The 24266-nt window shown below is 32.5% G+C and overlaps 1 protein-coding gene across 3 annotated transcripts in view; it reads left to right on the top strand.

The window, feature by feature from the left end:
* Window positions 1–24266, top strand: part of LOC137402174 (glypican-6-like) — a 70958-nt gene that overhangs the window by 40192 nt on the left and 6500 nt on the right. For 2 of the 3 annotated variants that reach the window (XR_010979482.1, XM_068088654.1), the window contains exons 4-14: window positions 3653–3822; window positions 8605–8826; window positions 10929–11094; window positions 12595–12731; window positions 14008–14138; window positions 14529–14654; window positions 15747–15925; window positions 16789–16803; window positions 17460–17550; window positions 20494–20601; window positions 23738–23840. Coding sequence is in view for 2 of the 3 variants with exons in the window: in XM_068088654.1 (XP_067944755.1) it covers window positions 3653–3822; window positions 8605–8826; window positions 10929–11094; window positions 12595–12731; window positions 14008–14138; window positions 14529–14654; window positions 15747–15925; window positions 16789–16803; window positions 17460–17550; window positions 20494–20601; window positions 23738–23840 (1448 nt within the window). In the remaining variant the exon portion in view is untranslated. The remainder of the gene's footprint in view (window positions 1–3652; window positions 3823–8604; window positions 8827–10928; window positions 11095–12594; window positions 12732–14007; window positions 14139–14528; window positions 14655–15746; window positions 15926–16788; window positions 16804–17459; window positions 17551–20493; window positions 20602–23737; window positions 23841–24266) is intronic. The other variant, XM_068088655.1, reaches the window with a different exon arrangement.

The following is a 24266-nucleotide window of genomic DNA, read 5'->3' as shown; positions in this document are numbered from 1 at the left end:
ATAAGCACAGACTCACCTTGAACATAGCAGCTTATATAACAACTGGATTTACTTCTCATGTTGATATTTTTTAAAACTATATATCGACAGGTCACTAAAAATATTTGGTTATGAGGTTTTTGTGTCTGTCTGTGTGTCTGCATAATCGCTATGCTACTCATTTCTATATTTTATCTGATTTCATACCATCTTTACAAGCATATGCTCCGTGCCTTCCATCCGGTCACTAAAAAATATTTGATTTCAAAACACTATCAGGTTCCTGTGAACCAGCCTCTTAGACACCTGCTATCTGGTTAAAAGTGAAAAAAATCTTGTACATCGTCGTGCTCAATGCTAATAAGCGACAAAGTAAATCAATTAATATATTATTTACCATAAGCTTTCATATAATGAAAATGTGTAGCCTAAGTTTTGTCTTAGTATGAAATAAATTAATCAATGGGGTTTTATGGTCAAGGTCATTTCTTTCGATTGATGGCTTATTCAAAGAAAAATAGCTGCCGAAAAGAACAAATAAAGTGTAAGAATTTAATAATATCATTGTAACATCTCTAGTCTATGGTAAAAACCACAATATACAGGTTATTAATTTGAAGTTTTTATTGTAGTAGTTTTAGGGTTCGTAAAATAGTGGAAATCTATATTAATAAACCCCACTTTTTTCACTGTGCGCGCGTGCTTGCGCGCTTGTGTGTGTGTAGGCCAGTGTGTGTGTGTCTGTCTGTCTATTTTGGACGAAATTGACCAAAATATATGCCAGACGTTTTTAAATATTTTGGCCAATTTTGTCCAGACTTCACATGCATATATTTCGTGCTCTTTGCCATTAAAATTATTTAGTTTCAAAACTTTGTCTGATTTCAGAAAACCAAACTTTCAAACACCCACAAGTGGCTCTCTGATTGCAAATGAACAAGTCCCCGTTCTGACTGGACTTATAGAGAGTTTTTAATACAACTGACTTATACCTATAAAGCTACTTCCGCTCTATTCTCATTTTCATAAGATCAATAAAGATCTTCTGAAATTTACAAAGTGATATGTATTTTCAAATAGATATTTGAAAGCTTTAGCAAATAGTGTTATAAACACTAACCTTGCAAGTTGGCTGAAACAACTAAACACTTCATTTATAACAATATTTATTTTTAAAGATTTCTTATACTTTCAATGTACTGTATGTTAGGTGCAAGAGTGGAATCGTTAATATTTTTCGTTATCGATGATATCAACCAAAATATTTACCACTCAAAGCTTTACACAGTTACCTACAAAAGTAATTTTTTAGGAAGCAAACGGTTGTCAAAATAAACTTAACCAAATGATGACGACGGAAAATAAAATTCTTTTTTTTGTATCTTTCTACTTGTAAAAAAGTAGCACCTTCTTTGGTTTACTCAAGAATTATGGCAGTTTTAAATAGTTGATAAAACCGGTAGTTTGGAGTTACATCTGACTCTTGGTATTAATTCCTCTCTGATTAGTACAATTAGTACAAAATTTTTCTAACTAAAACACACAATAAAAATCACAGGCTATAAAAAAACAGCAAGGCAATAATGTTGCACAACCTTTTGCGCAGCGCACTTGATAAGCTTTGCTTTGTCGCCCATAAATATGGCAAGGGAGACAAATCTAAATATTTTATGTGTGTTTCCTTTATAAATAAACAATAAATAGTCGCTCTTTGAATGTTACAAACAAGCTTACTGCTGAGCTGTAAAGTAGTTTGCTTTCAGAAGATCATTGAAACTAATCTGGTCTGATGGAGTTAGTATTAAAATGGCGATGTAAGGAGTTCAGTAGGGCGTAAGGAATTTTAAAAGAAACCTGATGATTAAGGGGAGACATAACGGAGCTCATGTGTCACTCTCTAAAAGCGACACGCTGTTCCATTGTCTTGTTCATCCTCCTGAAGTGCTAGTTTACAGTGCAAACATTTAGTTTCACCGCTCAAGTAGCAGCCTAGTGCTTGCCCACCTCCATCAAACTGTTTAATTAGCCCCTTTCTGCCTCATCTTTGTTTGCAAAGGAAGGATTTATAACTTATGCTTGCTAACAGCCTCTGGTCTATCAACAATCTACAAACATGCGCAGTTTTCAAGTGGCATGCTCAAATATGTGTACATAAACTAAAGAATTCATGCTGCCGAAAAGGATTCCCATTGCCGAAAAGATAGCAGATTCATCAAAAGGCCAAAACATGTTTCGGTAGCTCAAAACAGAATACCTTTTTTAATTAATCACATTTGCTCATTAGGTGTGTGTCTGTCTGTGCGTCTGTTTGTATGTCTGTCTGTGTGTCTGTTTGTGTGTCAATCTGTGTGTCTGTCGGTGCGTCTGTTAGTTTACAAAAACGCCATGTATTTTTATTTTTCATTTAAACTTAACATGAATATGCTACCTGCCTTCCGCCATGTTGCTAAAAAATATTTGGTTTCCAAACTTCGTCTAATTCCTGGGAACTAGCCTGTTGAACACCCACCTACAGGCTATCTGACTGAATGTGAGAGAAACCTCGGGCATCGGCATGCTTAATGCTAATAAGCTATAAACCCTTGTAAATACAATGTAAATAAATATATATTATTCACCTTGTGCTTTTATATAATGAAAATTTCCAAGTTGTGTCCAAGTATGAAATGAATTAACCGATGAAGTTTTATGGTCAATGCCATTTCTCTCTTCCATATGATTTTTTCTAACTGAAAATCCACTGATAAAGATAGCAAAAATATAATTTTTCTAATCTTTTTAATTTTGAAGCAAGCATTCATTGGCTATGGCCAGTGGCTTTATTCAGTATTAATACATTATATTTCATTAATTAAATGAAATAATGAATTAATGAAATAATACATTATTTATTATTATTATTTCAAATGTTGGGATACAATATTTCTGGTGACAGCAAAAAGCTGAGCCGCTATGTCAGAGCTTGCAGAACTCAAACAGTTTAACTTTCTGTAATTGTCCCACCACTGCTTTTAACAGCTTGTTACTGTATGTATATCTGTTGTCTGCCCTTATTTTTGAGTGTCTTTTTTAATAATAAACCTTTGATGGTCATACTTTTTAAAAGCCCCAATAACTTGAGCACTGGAGTTGTGCTCTTTTTTTACAAACCCCTTCACTCTATTGCTCATATAGCTTTATTCCTAGCAATATGACTACCACTATTACTACCAAAGAAACCCTCAAGCATTATAAGTTCGTAGGCTAAATTAATACAATCAGATTAGTAAACCATGTATCTAGTTTTGGCATCTGATAACAACTAAATTAGCTTATTTAGCCTTAGAAAAATGCCCACCAAGCGTGCATGACCTTTGATATAGGTCTAACATACAGTCTCTTAAGGGTGTAATTGCTCGCAGGTAGTGTGACATTTGGCTTGTAATTTTGTGATAAGATCTCCCGAAAGCTTCTGGAAACCCTCTTCTAGAAAAAATTTTTAAAATCTTTTTATGAATCTAACAGGTTTTAGCTATAAATTTTTAAAACTAATATTGTTGCGTCCGGTTCTGTACATTAGAAGCTAATTGGTCCCTAGCAGAAAAACCAGAAGTTTTTTCTTTTGCATTATATTCAACAAAACTTCTGCTTCCCAGTGTGTCACAAGAAACTTTCAACTTGCTTTTAATTCCAGAATTCTTCCTTGACCTACTAAAAAGCTCAGAGCAAGAGCTAGACGCGATGTTCAGTATAGCCTATGGTCTTCAGTACAGCCAGAACAAAGACATCTTTGATGGACTCTTTGAAGAGTTTCAATCGTACTACAAAGGAGGCAGCATCAATTTAGAAGATGCCATGAATCAGGTAGCTGTCAGAAGCATTCTATATACTCTCACTTGAGACTACATTAGAATTTAAAAATCAAAAACCAAAGTTTAAAAATCAAATTTAAAAACAATGTTTTTATTGTTTGAAAACATAATCTAACTTGAAATTAAATTATTTTTTTCAAACAACCAAAAAAATAAGGCCCAAGTTTTAGATCACACCATATCAATAAGATTAGACATAGGTATATACCGATGTGCAAAATTATGGCAGCCCCTTCGTCTCCCTCTCTTTTGTGGTTTTCTGTTAAAGACTGCCTTTCTGTGGAAGGAGGGTAATTTTCTCATAAACTTTTGTTACGCAGAGAATACTGCTATGTGATAACCAATAGCCTATGGTTGCTAGTACACTCGTGTCATAGATGATATACCAATAGTGATCCTCTGCTCTAAATCCTAGTTACAGGGGCTAAAAGGATAACAGCTTTTACATCTTCCGCTAGTTTACCACAGCATAAATTTGCTATATTGTGGTCATATTTATCAATTGTTTGTCGAAAAAACAATATTTTGAATGGCAGTGGTTGGAAATAAAAAATAATTGCAGTGGATGAGAAAAACTATTCGAAGCTTTCAAAAAACTTTGATGACAAAAGAAATTTTTTCTTGATTGTAAAAAACCAAATCCGTTTTGTAGCTGAAAGTCATCTCTACCACGAAAGCTTATATATGGTTGGACAGTCATCACATTCTTGGTACAAATATCATATACATATATTTTATGAGAGATTCCTGAAAGATCTAATATGGCAACTGCTTAGCCTACTGGAAGCAGAGGCTGTGCATGTTTTAAAAGGATTGTGACACAAACAAGGGCTCTGTGAACTTGTCTGGACATGTCTGAGTTCTGTGGCAGGAGAACCTCATCGACGGGAGACATGCTCAGTTGCAGAGAGCAATTTACGGTTGGATGTCATTTGTCTGCTTGGCTAGAAGTTAGCCAGAAGTGTCCTTTACATACGTCCACCAGTGACCTTTTTTGGGAAACGAACCCGACCTGTCATTGTAGGTCAGGCGTTCTAGACTATTAGTCATGGGTGCCATCTACAGTATATATATGATATATAAATATGACTTAAAAGATAGCCGCATGTGTTCCCTCTATATATATGTAGTATTGTGGCATCTAGTAAAAGTTTAACTAAGTGCAAAGTACGAGGTCCATTTTTGATAAATAGGCTACCAACACGCAAAATACAATTTGGATATCAAAGCTATAAAAATTATTTTTCAGTCTATCAACATATATGCACAAAGATAATGAAATATACAAACACAATTCGAACAACTATGACAAGAATTGATCAATAAAGGTTGTCCAGGTCGACGTCTTTTGTAGTTACATGTACATCTAAAATCGGCTCATGCACTATCTTCGAGCCTTTTTATAGCCAATTTTAGTCCAGATTTGAGGCAAACATATTCTACTGCCGTTCATTTTTAAGTCAACCAACTTTGATCAGATTCTTGAAGTGTTTTACCATAAGCATTGACGAAATGTTTTATTAAAAATAATCTTATACAAAATTTTAGTAGATTTTATCAGAAAGTACCGGTATTTTTATCATTTGCAATGGTTTTTGTTGTTTGAGGTGATCTGACTGCCAGGATGTTTCAAAGTTAAAGTTGACAAAACTTCATTGTGGTTAAAACGCTCAGACCAAACGAAAGTGTGATTATGTTGTCCATTATTGCAAAAAGATTGGCAGAATAGAGTTGCGTAACATTGTAACTTGAACGCGATAGCTGATATCAACAATAGCAACTAGCGACATCATTTTGCGTGTATTTGTCTTCTGAGCATTTTAACCACTGTCAAGTTTTTTAAATATAAATCTTGAAACATCTTAGCAGTCAGATCATCTCAAACATCAAAACAAATTACAAATAATAAAAAATACCGATAGTTTCTGACAACAAAGTGGAAAATTGGTGACAATATTTTGTGTAAATTTATTTAAAATTAACCAATGTTCTATTTTCTGGAGATAGCTACTTTTTGAATCTACTTCGTATGAGCATCATTTGAAGATCAAGAAGCTAGTTATACCTACATGTGGTTCACAATATGCTAGATCTTCGTTGTACAAATATGAAGAAAGGTTTACATGCATATATAATACGGTTGTGTCTATTTACTCAGTGTTTTAGCGTGTAATCAGAGACTAGAGCTGAGATGAACCAGTAGGTTCTCATAAACTTAATAGAGTTTGTAAATTTAAATTCGCATTAACTCGTTTTAGAAAAAACTTTTTGTCAGTTTAAATTTGTATATTAAAATTTGTTAAAACATGAGTAATAACACTTATATTTACTTAACAACCATTTCCTGCCTAAAGAAACAAGTTACAAAAAATCTCTGAACATCTTGTCAGTGTTTGTATGTACACTTAAAAACACATTGAGATAAGTACCATTTGTTGCATTTATTTAGCATACGCTTGCTTGCGTTCAGTAATAATTTTGTCTAATTTCAAGCCTATTAAAACTGAAGCATACTACAAAAAACAAATATACAGTCAAACATGGATAACTCGAACTTCACGGGACCGAGCAAAAGTGTTCGAATTATCAGAGCGTTCAAGTTATCAGAGCACTGTCACAAGTCCATGTATTTACTTATTTATTAGTAGATACATGTACATATGCAAACTATAATATAAATCAAAAGCACAAATGGCTTGTTTCAAATTAAATGCTTCTAATGTAAAGTTTAAAACGTTTTTATCAAAAAGTATAGAGATTTTTCTATCACTTGAGATTGGTTTGTTGTTTGAGGTGATGTTATTGCCAGGACGTTTTTTTAGATTGACATTGGCAAAACTTGATCGTTGTTGAAATGCTCAAAAGAAAAGACATCTTTTTCTTTTGAGCGTTTTACCCACGATCAATTTTGCCAATTTTTTTGAAGTTTATGCAACTTCAAGAAAAAGTTACCAAAGAAAAATCCCTTACTTTACCTGGGATTCGTTAAGAGCAACACTCCAAGGCAGTTCAATTAAAAGTTTTACGAGGTTTAACGGTACATTGTATATCACTCACGCTTTTTGAATAGATACTTATTGAATGTACACACGTATTCTGTGTTTAGGTCAAACGATGAATAGTTTTTTTAGCTAAGACAACATATACGTTTAATAAAAACAATATTTAAGACGTTTTAAACATTCAACATTCCGACGTTGATTCAACACGGAATCAACGTCGGAAAACTATTCGTCATGGGCTAGCCGGGTCACGCACTCAAGGATTTTCGCCACGCACATACAAAACAACATGCTGTTTTTGTTTTGTATGTGGGTGGTGAAAATCCTTGCGCGCGTGACCCGGCAAGCCCGTGCTATTAATCGTATAGCAGTATAAATCAAATTTGACCAAACCTTTAGAAAAGTCGTTGACAAAATTATTTTGCCGATGGTGGTAATAACAACGCTTATGAATTACGAAAAGATGAGGTTTACCTCTATGGCTTTGAATAAAGTGATTTTTTAAAGCGATAACAACCGTTTCGGTAGCCGTTGGGCAAAAAAACAGTTCGAATTAACAGTGTTGAGTTCGAGTTATCTATAGCAATTTATCATTACGTAGGAACGGACCAAAGAAACCGTTCGAATTAACCATGTGTTTGAGCTATCCGTGGACGAGTTATCCATGTTTGACTGTATCTGGTTTTTGCTTCTTATCGTAGCTAAAACATAAACTGTTTATTCATGTTCATCAAGACTTGAGTTGAAGATTCTGATGCTGTATCTACATTATTCATATGTATGTATATTTAGGCCTACGTGTATATAATGTATATTATTAATATATATTATATATGTTATTAATATATATTATATATTACGGATGAGATATACACTGATATAAAACATTGAAAGGATAGGCAAAGACCAAAATTGAACCATATTTAAAATGTTAGACACGTTTAGCTACTTTTTAAAAAAGTCTGTTTTATATGGTAACAAATATTTAAATGTAAAAGAAATACCTGTATGTAACTTGTGACTGTGTCAAAAAGAAATATAGTTAACATTAGGTAACATTAGTTAACGTCAGTTAACGTCAGTCAATGTTAGTTAACGTCAGTCAATGTTAGTTAACGTCAGTTGTCATCAGTTAACGTCAGTTGTCATCAGTTAATGTCAGTTCCTGTTTGTTAACACTTGTTAACAATAGTTACTGTTAGTTAACATTAGTTAATGTTGGTTAACATTAATTAACATTAGTTAACTATCAGTTAACGTTAGTTGTCATCAGTTAACGTTAGTTGTCATCAGTTAACGTTAGTTGTCATCAGTTAACGTCAGTTCCTGTTTGTTAACACTTGTTAACAATAGTTACTGTTAGTTAACATTAGTTAAGGTTGGTTAACATTAATTAACATTAGTTAACTATCAGTTAATGTTAGTTAACTATCAGTTAACGTTAGTTAACTATCAGTTAACGTTAGTTAACTATCAGTTAGTTAGTTAACTAAAAAATAATTAACTATTAGTTATAATAAACTCAGTTGTACATGTTTTTGCGCATAAACTTAAATTATAGCAAGTGCTAAAGCTTTAAAATCCTATTTTAATATGCAACCCTGCTATACTATATTATAGTATTATAGTTATAGTATTCATATATGATATTCATTATTTATGAATTAATTATGTTATTATAATATTAATTATATTGTAATAATTATTATAATAATATTTATAATATTATTTAGTTGTATTATATTCATATGGCTATTTGACTTCTTTTGCAGTTCTTTAAAGATATCTTTGTGAGAATGTTCGCTCTTCAGAGCCCAGAGTACGATCTGAGTGATTCATACTTGAGCTGTGTAGGCAATCAAATGGAGAATCTGAAACCATTTGGTGACATTCCGAAAACCTTGACAAGAAACGTGAGACAAGCTTTCGTAGCAGCAAGAACATTTGTTCAAGCTCTCGCTGTCGGACGCAATGTGGCTCTGAAAGTGGCTCAAGTATGTGATATAGGATATACATATGCGACAGGACATATCATTTTCCATACAAATGAGGCATTTCAAATAGTGCACAATTGACTCCTAAAGTGAAAATTGTCAATGTGGCTTAGACTTTTGAGAAGCCAAGTCATTCCCAACATTCATGAAAATGTAATGTTTGTAGAGTGTGGTTGCTATGGCCTTCCTAAATGTCAACAAATAATACTGTTTAAAATCAAATCCATCATCTTTAAAGACAAATTTCCCAGTTTGCTGTAATGACCATATTTACCAATATCGCTTTTAATAAAAAAGCTGTATCTCCGGTTAAATTACATCTATTTCAATTTCGAAAACAGTTTTGAAAAGTTGAAAAGTTCCTCTATTAGATAGAGCTGAAAACAATTGTGTGATCCAACCTTATTTCTATTAAAAATTATATGACCTGTCACATATGCTGGCCTAATTGCAAATATAATATTATTTATTGTTTGTAGATCTATCGCCTAGCAAAATATAACAATACCTGTACTTACCTTTTGGAGTTGTCTTATTTTTTTTAACTTCAGAAAATCACTCAAATGTTGGTTACTGAAACCCTCTATTTGAACTTCATGGCGCTCTATTTTTCAATTGCTTGCTTATAATGGCAGTCAAATGAAGGTGGCATTCAAATAAAGCCCTTTTGGAGTTGTCTTATTTCAAATAAAGCCCGATGTTGTATTTTTAAAATTTTGGGAAGATAAATTTAATACTTTTACTGGCAAAGCAAGTGTTTTCTATGTTTTGCACTCTCCTTTTGGCAGAACAATGAGTTTCTTTTCAGATACAAAAAATTTGATAACTTAACTCCAACTTGTCATGGACCATAAAATAAATATGCATTGGGAAGTCGAGAAATATTTACCAGTTGATATCTATTGCTTACAATTCACCTGCAATAATATTATAGCCATGTGCCTGCTTTGCAATTTGTTGAAGCTTTCAATTTTGTATTTCATTCTAAATTTGAAGGCATATTTTCATTTTATAACTATATTTAACAATGTGGCATATAAGCTCATTGATATGTTAGCTACAGTTTGCAGCCAAAACTGGCTTTTCATGTGCAATAGAAGAGGAGTTACGAGTGTCGATCCATCATAAACTTTATATAACCTCTATTATGCTATCAAATAAAATGCCAACAATCGGCAAAATTGTAAGTTATATAATAATATAATCTATTAAATGCTACAAATATATATAAGAACAAAGAACATAAACTCAAATTATAATACTTACAGCAGCATAAATTAACATTTTGAAACAAATATATAAATTTTTAAAACAAAAATATTAGCATCGTTTTCTCACCCAGTTGCATACTGATCGTCGCTTTTGCTCGGAACCATTTCATATTTTTCTGGTCATTCAATGCCTTTTACAGTGTGTTCTAACTTCAACTCGTTTTCTGCACTGTCGAATTAGTTGATTTTAGCATCCAAACAAATTTTTGGCTGAGCAAAACCTACGCCATTGCATTTCGCACAAATAGTAATAAACTTTTAGCCGCATGCGCACTAAGCACAACTTTTAGCTTAAAACTAGTCATTCATGAACCATTGTAAATGGAAACAGCTTTTTACATTCTTCAAAGTGAAATAAATTTCACAAATGAACTACTATTTGCCTAATATAGTTATTTATTATTTTTATGGTGATGCTTTTAAAAATTCACTAAAAAAACCAAAAAAGCTTCGGAGTTGGAAAACCCACTCAATACAAACAAAAACAATAAAAGGATTACTTGCTATTGTAATCTAGTCATTAATAGTACAATTATTTAAACTTTTCTCCTGATCACTTGCTATTATGGATTCGTAAACATCAAAGAATGTCAAAGTGGCGGTCAAATGGGGGTGGCATTCAATTTTATAGGTGGCGTTCTATTTTTAAGTCTTTCTCTTATAGTGGCGTTCAAATAAAGATGGCGTTCAATTAAAAGTTTTATGGCATTCTTAGTTAGTTTTAGCAAAAGGAGTTATCTTTTCACTGAATATTTGAAAGGACAACTCTTAGTAAGTTACATTATTTAATTTACCCCATTTGTATACCTAGCTGGTTGATTACCTTTTTAGGTGGAGCCCACGGAATCTTGTATAGAGGCCTACACAAAACAGTCCTTCTGTTCTCTCTGTAAAGGCCTCAACTCACTCAGACCTTGTCATGAGTACTGCATGAACGTAATGAAAGGTTGTCTCGCTAACCATGCTGAACTCAAGTCCAGCTGGGTTAAATATGTTGGTGAGTTTTCTACTGATACATTTTTAAAGCATGTTTAAAATATTTCCTAAATTATAATTTGAAGAATAAAGGGATTAATTATTATAATTTATTATAACAATTAACCCCTTTATTAACTATTATTGATAGTAAAGGGGTTAATGGTTCTTTACTATAATAAATAATAATAATGATTAATAAAGGGGTTATTAATTTTTATTATAATAAATTATAATAATTCTTTTTTATTATAAAAAATAATTATAACCATTATTCTTTATTATAAAGAATTACAACAAAGAATAATTGAATAATGTTTTCTTCAATTATAAACCTAATTGAAAAATATTTTTTTCAGATGCATACTCCATAAAGTCTAATAAATTTTGTTTAAATTGCTCTTAATTGCTTCTATACAAGTCGTATACATGTATATGACTTGACAATAGCAAATAAAACTGTATGTGGTGTGATCATATCTGTACAACAACCATTAAAAATGAAATGTTTAGAGCTTATGTAAAATAATCATTCAAAAAACAATTTTATTGCTGTTTAGGTTATATATTTGATATAGCAAAATTGGAAAAAATTTAATATATATTTTATGGCTATTGACTAAATTCACAGTGAGTAACCATGTTGCAAATGAGAATTTCAGTTTTACAGTTAAGGGGTCCAGTTTATTTTACACAGCACTGTATCTACATTGTACCTCCAGAATGTAAAAAGAAAAAAACTTACTCACAATTTTGTCATTGTAAGTTCCATTTCACCTTTTGCAACTTATGGACATTTATAAAAGATCTCAGTACATTTGCAAACTGTAAGTGTGCAGAATTACTCTCATCTCAAACTAACCTTAGCGTAAGTTCTGATTTTTTTACGTCTCAATTTATTAAAAAAACCGAAGTCCACATTTAGCTTGTAGCATGTACTAGTAACCTGGTGTTATTTAGCAAACTGAAGAAAGCTTTTAGAAGCTGATAAAAAATACATAGAAAAAGATTCGCTTCTGTTTGTCATAATTTGCCTAAACACGATTGACAACAAAAGCGATTATTTTGAAATAATACATAATAACAACACCCTTTCTGCTTTTTGTTTAAATTCTAGAATGGGTCACTTTGTAGTAAATCCATATTATTAATAAATTGTAATAAAATTGCAACCTAATTTGTAAATAATATATTATCCCATCTAAATTGAATCTTGCTCTCACTTTCTACAACAATTTTTGATACAAGGTCGTACCAGTTCTTTGCATGTGGCAGCTGTATTTGATCGCATTCGATTGAACTAAATTGAGCATGACTGAAACTGGCTAGCTTTATTTACAATGTATTTCCTCAAAACAAAGGATTTTTGTGGCAAAAATTTGAGTTCCTTTCGAGCTTGAAAACCTTTTTCCCCTTTTGATTCAATCTTTGAGTACCTTTTATTTTACGTGGTATTTTTCTGCACTTGTTTTATTCAAACAGTTTTTATACTTAACTCAATCCAATACTCCTTTTTATGCAGCTGCCATGAACGGTTTGGCTGAACGACTAGAAGGAGAAGGGTCTTTTAACGTTGAAGTGGTGATAACCCCCTTAAAAGATCTCATCTCTGAATCCATTATGGAGTACCATGGCAGTAGCAAGCCTATAAGTGACAAGGTAATCATCTAACTATTATTAGTTACAGCATAACGCACTGTAAATATTTCTCACTTATTTAATGTACAGTCACTATCTGAGAAACCGATTTAATTTCGACAAACTGGTTGTAAGTCAATGCAGTTGTAAATCGGACATTAAACATTCAAAAAGTTCACTCAAGAATTTATGTTTCAAGGTTTAAATCCAACTCAAATGTTTGATCTTTGGCCTTTTTGTAGAGCATTCTTAGTGTATGCAAAATATCCAATACTTACCGCTTATTATAATATAAATTAAACAATAATACAATAATTGATAGCAGCTGTGGCCTAGTGGTTTGGAACACCTGACCTGCAAACAACAGATTGAGGTTTGACCCAAAAGAGGCCACTGGTGGTGGCAAAAATTGTATCTAACTTTAAATTGCTTTCAGCGACTGGTCATGTCTTTAGTTGCCCAGGTTCCCTTGTCACTGGACTCAGACATGTCCAGTCAAAATCACAGAGCCATTGTTTGTGTGACAATACTCATAAGAACATGTTAAGCAGACGTTATGTTCGATATTCGATACTCTCTCGCAGTAAGAAATTAGTAGTATTAATAATTAGTAAAATCCAGTAGCGAACAAAAATATATTACACAAGATTTTTACTTGAAACTGAAAATACTATTCAGCACACGATTAAAAAATATGAAAAATTGAAAATATGCATGTAAAAAGCGAAACAAAGATGCACTGTTCGGTTGCACATCATTAATGTTTTCTTTATATAGACACTCAATTTCTCTGGCTTTCTGGGTTTTTATCTGCTTCGGACTTCTAATTTGGAGTCATGGTGAGGGTGTACAGTAATTTGTAATTCAAAAAGTATGACTTTGCTAGTATTTTTGTGGCGATGTCTACTTAGCGAGTGAGAAGGAATAGATCTACTAAGCGTGATCAAAAGTACAGGTGTACGTAAGTTATTACTCGGATAATTTCTCTAAGTTAAATAGATTCTGATACAAAACTTGAAGGTTTTGATTCTATTTTGTCCAACAAGTTTTTTTGTTTACAGTACGTGCTATAATAATTGGTTTTAGTAGGGCTTTGTAATAATGACCATTCGTAACAGGCAGCTTGCTGGTTTGGTATCATTCCTGAAATTTATTTTGGAGTTACTGTTAGTTCAAATCACATATACCGTATTTAATTAAATTTTTGTTTCTTAATGACGAAACCAGTTTTGACCAATTACATGATGCTTTTTAATATTTATTTAATAATTAATTTTTAATTTAATATTAATGTTAGGTGTTCTCATCAAAGATGTGTGGACAACCACCTCCTCCAGGCAGAAGAAATAAACGAAGAGCTCGTTCAAAACAGCAACAGCGACCTAAAACATTAGCTGAAAAGAAAGGAACTCTCAACACCTTAGTCAGGTATAATCAACTTCTACTTGCATAAATTTTCAGTTTTAAGTTTATTTCACCTTTGCCAATAGTTTAGACCTCTTTGAGGAGATGATTAAATATTTTCAAAATGAAAGATTTGTTTTGTACCTTCAACCTTCTTGGAAAAGGACAGAGGTGCAATGTAATTAATTTTCTACCATCACACTGAGAGTTGAGTTTTGTGCAAAAGGTGAGCTGTTATATCCAACTACTAATTGGAACTTAAAATGACATCTTTCTCTCTCCCCTCTTTTCTTTCTCTCCTACAGTTTGGGCAATGTAGAAGCATGTTAGCTACAATAGAGTTATTTATAGAAATAATCGAATAATTATCTTAAGTTGGTAAAGCTCAATTCTTTTTTCTTTTCTATTGCTAAGTGATATTCGGGCTCGAATCAGCAACATCGAAAATGTATGGACAAGTTTATCAGACTCCATGTGTGAAGGAAAAGTTACAGCTCCGGAAGGCTCGCGGCAATGTTGGAATGGAGATAGCTCTGGAAGGTAAGATTTATGTTTACCATCATGCAGTGGTGATCGCATTTATGGAACCCCTTAAAATAAACACATTTTTGTTGTTTATTATAATATTGTTCCATATTATGTGAATTATTGAATTGTTACAAGTAGATAAAAAATGCTGCCGATTTGTGAAAAAGGAGCTGAGGCACTGACAACCGCAGCGCAGAACCTATGAGATGATGGAAAGTCAATAGAGAGGAAACAAGATATATTAGTGCAAAATAAATAACTAGATCTTGTGTGGTTGCTAAATTTTTCTGTGACTTTTGATGGAAGAACGAAAGGAAAGAAAGAGAAAATAGAGCTTAGTACCAGGAACAGGCTAAAGAAACAGGGACATTGTGAAAGGTGTCTGTGAATGGGCTAGCTGTGGTGATTTGAGCACTGGGCTGTACTACGAGTTTAAAAAAGAAATTAGGGCAGTCGGACATGAAAAGGAAGGAGATAGACAAAGCAGTTTTTTGTTATGTTGGAATCTGCAAGGATACTACCGAAAGTATTGCATATCTGAGGGAAGGGACTTTAATGAATACTTGTATATTACCAGACAAAGAGTTGAGAAAAACAAATTATAACAATATTGTAATGATATCTGTGAAGCCAAAACCAATGCGTCTGAACACGAAGATATCGAGTGTGTTAGAACATTGATTATCAGTCCAAAATAGAAGATAACCAGAAGCTGAATAAACTAATTATTAGTTGTTGCCATGACAACAAGAACACAAATCGAAACTAAAGAAGACAATCAGAAATATCAATGACCGGCTAAAGAGCTTTGTAAAGGAAAAACAGGCTAACAAAGTAATAACAATAATTGTGATAATAATAACAATAGTAATCACAGTAACAATGGTAATAGTATTAAAATAATAAAAAAGTCATTATAATTATTAGCTTATATTTAAACAGCATAGAGATATCACTTGTATTTTTGGGGTGAATCAGCTGTGTTATTAAAAACACCAGCGCTGTTAGTGAAGTCACGCTTCCTAATTTTTAGATCATTAACTCGGTATATCTAAAATAAATCTCACCTAAGATTTTACAGCCTGCCTGCATTTATAATCACAGGTATACTAAAAAAGACATGGATGATGGGCTGGCAGCTAACTCACAGAATCCAGAAGTTTGGGTGTCCCCTGACAACCCCAATCCGATCATAGAAGAACAGATCAAAGAGCTGAATACGGCTACAAAACACCTTAGTAATGCAAAGCTAGGAATAGATGTGGACTGGCTGGACTTTGATGGTGGGTTCTGTTACAATTATTATTAATTATTATTAGTATGCTGTAGTATAGATTAATACCAGATAATACAATATAGATATAATAAAGTGAAATATAAAGAAATTATCATATGATATAACATAGCAAAGTATAATAATACTCTATCTAATACAATATTATGAAGCTTAATTTAATGTTGTGCCAAATAATATAAGTATTATAGCATAGTGCATTTCAATAAGGTGTGTAATGCTTTGGCACTGACGGACCTTGGTGTTGCTACAGTATTGCTGTATGGAGACTTATTATTGGAGCAACATAATCTGTTACAACATAAAATAGAATATAATATAATATATTATAATATATTATAATATATATATTCTATTATATATATAATAGAAAATGTTATAATATAATTACATCATGTATCAAATAGAATATTATTTTTTATATATTTTATTATAATACATTCTATTATAATACAATATATTATAATCAAATATAGCAAAAATAATATTCTATTTGATACATTATTATGTAACTTAATTTACTGTTGTGTAACATACCACACTATAACATACTGCAACAAATTTCAATATATCACTATAAAACATAACGCCTTGTGCTATAATATATCAGTATACAATATGCTGTAATATAATGTGTTATATGCATGTAAAGCTTAGTATACATAAAATGAAAAGTTATCTATTATTCAATTTAAATCATTCTATTTTCTTTAGGAGTTTTTTTCTCCTGAAACCTTTCTGTTATTTCCTGTTCTTTATTCTCACAGCATATGGCACATTTGAATCAATGTTGTCAGGCTAATTGGCAGCCTTAAATGTTGTCTTTATCTTGTTGTCACTGTTTGCTTGTAGTAACGCTCTTACCAGGTAATCTGTCAGATGGCTTACACGCTGAACGTTTCTGTATATCACAATCTTTCATAAAAAATTTTTCAAGTGAAATTTTGAAAAATCTTAAAATTATAAGCTGGTTTCTTTATCGAACTCTATTGGTGTTTGGCAGGAAAAACCTGAAAAAGTTTCGAAACAAATTATGACCTTGCTAGATGGATATACAGTTTCGTTGTACCTAGTTTACATAGATATAGCCGGCGTCCTTTAGAAGTACGCATGAACCTGGTCTATCTAATACTTGCGTACTTTTGAAGGATGCCATCTAATTGCTGAACTGCTATGTTTATACTAGTGAGTTTAACTTTTGCTTAACTGCTACAGTTTGGTTGCTTCCGCTTTAATCCTGCAGTGTTCTTGTATAAGTGAATGCATTAAGAGTTATCATTCCTTAAATGCACAATTCCAACTATATTGTTCCAAGTAACTTGAGCAATTTGCTATTTGATTACCTGCAAACAGCATGGCAGCATACCATTTTGAAGTCTAAGCCAACGGTCAACCCTGAGCCAGACATATTTTGCATGGAACCAAGGCTAGAATGCATATACTTTAGCCTTGGTTTATGTTTGGCTGTCGGGAGAAAGCAAAAAACTTGCTAAGCTAGCAGATATCTTTATTGTTATTTTTAGTATCGGTTTTAAAGACAACCGAAGCAGTAGTCCCAGCGAAGGAAGAAGACACTGATCCAAGTTATAGCAATACCGAGTATGATATTTCAAGGTAACCATTTTTCAGAAAACTGAAAGTTTTTCACTAGAACACAATTAAAAAAAAATTACTAACCATATTTGTAGTCAATTAATCTTCATTAAACGATAGGTCATCTACAAACAAAATTAGGTTATCTAGAGACAAAATTCACAATTTGTCATCTGGAAACAAATTTATGTCACCGGCAAACAAAAGTAGGTTATTACGAGACAAAATTAGGTCATCTACAAACAAAGTTAGGCCTTCTACAGACAACATAAGGTCATTTACAAACACAAGTAGGTTATCTACAGACAAATTAGGCCAATTGCAAACTAAATTAGGTTATCTACAGAAAAAACTAGAGCACCTACAAAAAATTAGGTCATCTATAGACAAAATTAGGTCATCTGCAAACACAGTTAGGTCATTTATTAAAAAAGAATTGACAAGAATCACTCTGCAGTTGTATGCACCCAAGTATATACATGGTAAGTAGTACTAAGTATAGAATATTGAGTACATGGTAAGTGCTTTGGTAAGTTAATGAAGTTATGTAAAGTACTTATTTTTATTTTATTCCAACTTCAAATTTTTATATAAGCTAAATTAAGACAGATAATTTTTTCTTAAAAATTAAAAAAAGTGATGGTAGTAATACTGTAAAACAAACATAGTTATTTTACTCAAATGTAGATGTAGTTTTCTGACTTACATGTACTTCATGCAAAAGTTTATCACAAATTTTTGCTTTAAAAATATTAATTAGTAAAGTCAACTCATTTTATCTGATTTGCTACTTGCATTAGAGGGAAGGTGAATATTGCAAGCAGTGTCTCAAATAATTGAGTATAAATAATGATATATTTTGATAAAAAAAGCTTCTTATTGATTAAACTTGATGATAGTGAAACCCGAATAAAAAACTTGAAGTCAATATAATATTGTGGTCATTCTTTTAATGTTTGGATTTACCGGCTCGCGGCATCATCAAGTTTAATATACATGTATACTGTAAACCCATTAAAGTGGAACTATACAATAACCTTAGTTGGATAGACTATTTACGTGTACATATATCCTGTGGTATATTTTATTATGCTAAGTATATTGTAAACAACAAACTTTTTTTATTACGTTTTAGGAATTTGAAATTCAAGCATATTTGCAAATATGTTTCATATTTTTAAGCACTTCTGGTTTTCCACTTTTCAACAAGTTTTTTACTTTTTCCCCTTCAAATCACAACATATTTAAAAATGCTTTATTATGGGAAGAGACCTCAACCAAAAGCAGGAATGCTGGGTAGTTTTAACAACAATTGTGATTAAATAGTTTAGCCATAATATTAGTTTAGATTTAGTATTGTCATCTACACTACAGGCTAGATTACCAGATACCCTAGTACACTTATATTTCACTAGTATTTAGTTTCGTGAGTAGCATACAGAGTAAAATTTCGATGCAACTTAATTTCGCAGCTCTGATGAGTGCGAAAATAGAGTGATGTGAAGATAAATGCAGTGGAACAAACATAATTAGATTCCTCAGGTTCGGTTCACCGGTAAGAAAAAATTTTTCAATTTTGGACTAGTTTGTAATTGTGAACCGCAGGTAGAATTGTATGGCCAAAATTGATAATGCAATTTGATCGCTTGCTGCCATTTGGTTCTTAGATTATCAATAAACAAAGCTATTTAATTTCGCGCTTTTGCTCGTTCGTTATGATAGTTTAGTTTCGCTCATGAAATTTTCGCGAGAGGATGACTCCGCGAAAACGTGAAAGTTAGATGAGGCGAATACATATGTAAGTGTCCTAGGGTAGTCTGGCCTTAGCTTATAGTGGCTGCCTGTTCTTAAGGCAAGAATGTTAGGTGGTCGGGACATCTGGTGACGAACCAGCTGTCATAGAGTAAATAGTCAAGAGATATCTGGGGAGACTCATGTGTGTCAGTAAAAACAACCAGACAGCCTCTGGAAGGATAGTGAAAAATTTATCTTCTTGTCATGCAAACACTGCAATAGATACATGTGGGAATAAAAAAAATATCAGTAAAAAGGCCTCGAATCAATGAAACATTGTGATGGAAAAAAACATATTCTAAAAAAATAGCATATATTCTGAGCATATCTTTCTGCTAATCTCAAAACAGTTGCACATACTTAATGAATAAATATGACTGTGAATATTTTTTATATTTTATTTATGAATATTCTGAATAATGAATTCCATTGTAAGACTACTGAAAATATATAATAGAAAACTGCTCTTTTTACATAACAAACTGAATCACTTAAACGCAGAAATGGTTTAGCCAGAGATCTTAAAGCATCTGTCTTTGTTTCAATAGCTGGTGAGAAAGTCTAGAACTTGTCTAGACTAGAAATGTCTGTCTGTGGTTTAACATCCACTGAGAAAGTCTAGAACTTTTTTCAACTCTACGTGACAAACACTTTCTCAATGGAATGACAACTCCAACAAAGGGTTAGCTTGCCTGAATAAATGTGACAAAGTGCCTGTTCTGAATGTGTTTAAATTTTTTCATGAAAACTACTTACAATACAAAATAAAATAGAAAGCATGCTTAACTGTTTTAAAAACTAAAAAGGAAGCATAGGCACACAATGAAAATGATTTGTAAATCGGAGTTGCGTTCTCATGACAGGAGATTAACTAATGGCAGTTCCAAGTGAACGTACAGGTAGCACTATTTAGAGACAGCAGCTTTTAAATTTTAGATGATGAGCAGAAATAATGCAGAAATATTTCTGATTGGACTCTTCTCACCGTGTTTAAACAGAAATCTCACAGTAATAATGCAAAAATTGAAAATTTATTTTGCATCAGAAAGGGAAGAAACCATAATGGTTGAGTAGCTGCCTTTTTTGGCAAAGTTGTTTACATTATTGATTCGTACTTTCAGTGATTTTTTCATTGAATGCTCAAAAAATTTTATTTGAATTTTTTTCTAGGGAAAACTCAATTGAAATGTCTGGTTCAGGAGGCATCAAGTATATTGGTGATGATGAAGATTTGCCAATCGGCTCCGGCTGGAATTCTGAGACAAACGAATTCCCAAAGTAAGTCACTTTTGCTTTTTAGTATTTTCTAAAATGTGGTAGCGTTAGGCAATTCTTCTTTTGGCTTCTCTCAATGCAATTGGTGTTCCTCTTGACATGGGGTTTGGTGTGACTCATGAGATGTGACACAAAAGTAATCATAATCGGATGCCCTTCCTTTATCCACCAATAGTCTTGCTGTGCCTTGAACCACCAATCTACCAATCATAAACCTGAACCTATACCAGTGAACCGAAGCTGCTCCCTTATATTGGGTGATTCAAAAATGCAATTTCCACCTACAAATCTTCTGACGAACTTGCATCAAAAGCTGGCTACCTATATTTTACTAAAAATTAGTCCTCCAGGGAAAAATATTAGCTAAAACTCAAAATGAATATCATCTTTAGGTTTTATACAACGAAATTCAAAAAGCTGGTCTATATGAAGTTGCTGATGCAAACAAGCGCGTAAATTTTTAACATGTTTATTTATGTCTAAAAAAACATTGGAGAGGCAAATTGTTCGAGTTTGTCCAAAACCAATTAGACTTTTTATTGGTCAGTTTGAGGCAGCTGCAAGGTCAACTTTAGACTTGAAGTACGCTAAACAACAATATTTTTTAGCTTTCAGCTCATTTTTGTGTCAGACATTTTGCTTCCTATATTCGACGATCTGATCGATCATTTATATTATATTATAAATGATATTATTATTGAGCATTATATTTATAACGTGCATGATGCGTAAGTTTGCCCTCATACGCAAGATGGAAACAGCGAAAATACGTAACTAAAATTAGTTTTGTTACTTGCAAATTTAAATAGACCGTTTCGTGCTTGCAGATAATGGGAACGGTACTAGTGAATGATGCACAACAAACTATTTCATTTTAAAGATTTTTCATTTTAAAACGTTTTTATTTTAGTTTAAGCAGTTCTGAATGCACCATTATGGATTTTAGCTTAGAAACCACTATCTTTTTTAAGAAAACACCCACATTAATATGTATTATGCGAATGTATTAAAACATTAATCACACGGTAATGCAATGTGTACACAACTCCTAAACCATATAAGCTCATTATTCTTATTGGTTATTAGCAGAAGATAATTTGTTTGGTGTGAACAATGGAACTGCATTACGTCTGCTCTGATTGATTGAAACTTGCATATTAAAGAAGGTCAAACTGCAGCCTGGCCAGTTTTCCAAAAAATAAGTTTGTCAATGCTTTGTGACCAATCAAAAAAAAATTTTTTCAGCAGTTTGACTAGAGCCATGTATATGGTTCATAGTTTCTGTTCCTTGAACAGATTTGATTACCAAGCTGTTGAGTTGTCACTGTGTGAATTTGTCTTTTTCAATTGATATCTGTTACATATTTGTAGTATCGGTTTACAACTTTCAGTTAGTACTACTACCAACCGTAACCGAGCGGTCTAGAGCGCTGAACCTACAAACGGCAGGTTTATGTTCAATTTTAACAAAGGCAACTGGTGGTGACAGGAATAACATTCAACTTCAAATTTTTCTTTGCGACTGCGCATGTCTCCAGTCATTGAGGTTCCCTTGCCACTGGACTTGAACCTGTCCAGTTGAGACCATGGAGCCTTTGTTTGTACAACAATGTTTTTATAAACATGCACAGCCTCTGTTTGCAGTAATCTAAGCAGGCATCACTATCGGTTTTTGAGGAGTTGCTCAGCCATTTCTTCAAACTAGCTAGCAAACTGGTTAGATATAACTATTTAATTTTTACAAAATATGCACTACTTCAAAAGTTCTGAAAATCAATTCATAATTTCAGCTATAAATTGAATTCTGACCTGATTCAATTTAAACAAAAAAAGATGACTAGATGATCATGTTTATTGCTATTTGTTTTTTTCTACAGGAGACATCCCTCCGACATGAATAATTCATTCTGGAATGCTTATATTATAAGGATTTTATGTCATACAAAGTGTAAAATACATGTAGATTACTTATTATTCTAAGATCTCAAACTTAAACTGTGGCCCTTTATAATGAAAAAGACTAAACTTAATTCAATGACCATGCATTACCCGTGATATTATTGATTTTTATTGATAAATTTTCTTTTTTTTGTTGTCACTTACACTCGGTTGAGAGTCTAGTATTTGTATGTTAAGTTAAGGGAAGTACAAACCTTCAATGTCAATTTAAATTGATTTTTTCAAATTTTTCTACAGGAAGGTCTATGCTGCAAGAGAAAAATATTGTTTATGTTTAAAATAAAGTTAAAAAATGTATAATGTTAATGTACATATGATAGAAATAAAAAAATATAATATTAATGAAAAAAACCTTAAAAGTATAGAAATATTTGGAAATCTATAGGACTATCGTTAATCGAATCAAATTTGAGAATTTGCACTGACTTGATGCTTTACATTATATGGAACTTTTAACATAATGCGATGCAAAAACTTTGTGTAATGTTTTTACGCTCAGTGGAGCTTACACAATAATGGGTTTCTCTTATAAGGTTATCTACTGTGTAGAAGTGTCTACCATATAAGGACATCTACTGTATATGGGTGTCTACTGTGTAAAAGTGTCTACCATATAAGGTATAAGGGTGTATACTGTATATGGTTGTCTACTGTGTAAGAGGGTCTACCATATAAGGGCGTCTACTGTATATGGGCGTCTACTGTGTAAGAGTGTCTACCATGTAAGGGAGTCTTACGTATAGGGATGTCCACTATGTAGGAGTGTCTACCATATAGGAGTGTCTACTGCATATGAGTGTCTACTGTGTATGAGTGTATACCATATAGGGGTGGCTACTGTATATGGGTGTCTGCTGTATTAGTTTCTACAGCCGCTTGTATAATGAGAACTAACTTAGAAACGTTTCATTGCAGTTCTGCCGAGCATTTTAACTTCAGCTGTTGGTTTCGCTTAATGATTTAATGTTCCTTTTTCAGTATAACTCACCTGCGTGAGCCTGTCAGAAATATGTCAATATAACAAACTGAAATAACATGCTCTTTTATCAAGTTGGTTTGATTTGATGCTTGATGCAAGTATAAAAACTCAGCTATACAACCTGAATGGCTTTCACTTAATTAAAGTTTAATAATAATTTGAATCCAGTGCTATAATAATAATAACTTATTGGTTTTACAGAACTATGGACAGTGATAAACAGACTGAAGGATCAGGAGGATTAAACTTTGGTGATAATAAACCAATTGCTGTGGCGTATAGACCTCCGGCTTCCAAAAATGGGGTAAGCAGCAACCAAAATATTGTGCAATATAAAGAATGCATTTGACATAAGCAGCAGGTACTTTATGAAACAACGTTATCCTTTAACATTAGCAGCAGGTACCTTATAGTGTAACTTATGACACTAGCAGCAGGTACATTAGAGCAATAATTTTGATATTAGCAGTAGGTACTTTATAACATAGTTTTTCATATTAACTGCAGGGAATTTAGAACATAACCTTTAACATTAGCAGCAGGTACTTTATAGTGTAACTTATGACACTAGCAGCAGGTACTTTAGAGCAATAATTTTGATATTAGCAGTAGGTACTTTATAACATAGTTTTTCATATTAACTGCAGGGAATTTAGAGCATAACCTTTAACATTAACAGCAGATACTTAATAGCAAAATGTATGACATTGAAATTTAAGAAATTTGCCAG

The sequence above is a fragment of the Watersipora subatra genome, chromosome 8 (genome assembly GCF_963576615.1).
Source record: "Watersipora subatra chromosome 8, tzWatSuba1.1, whole genome shotgun sequence".
NCBI lineage: Eukaryota > Metazoa > Bryozoa > Gymnolaemata > Cheilostomatida > Watersiporidae > Watersipora > Watersipora subatra.
The sequence above is the reverse complement of the archived record's forward strand: the minus strand, read 5'-3'. Positions and strand labels throughout refer to the sequence as shown.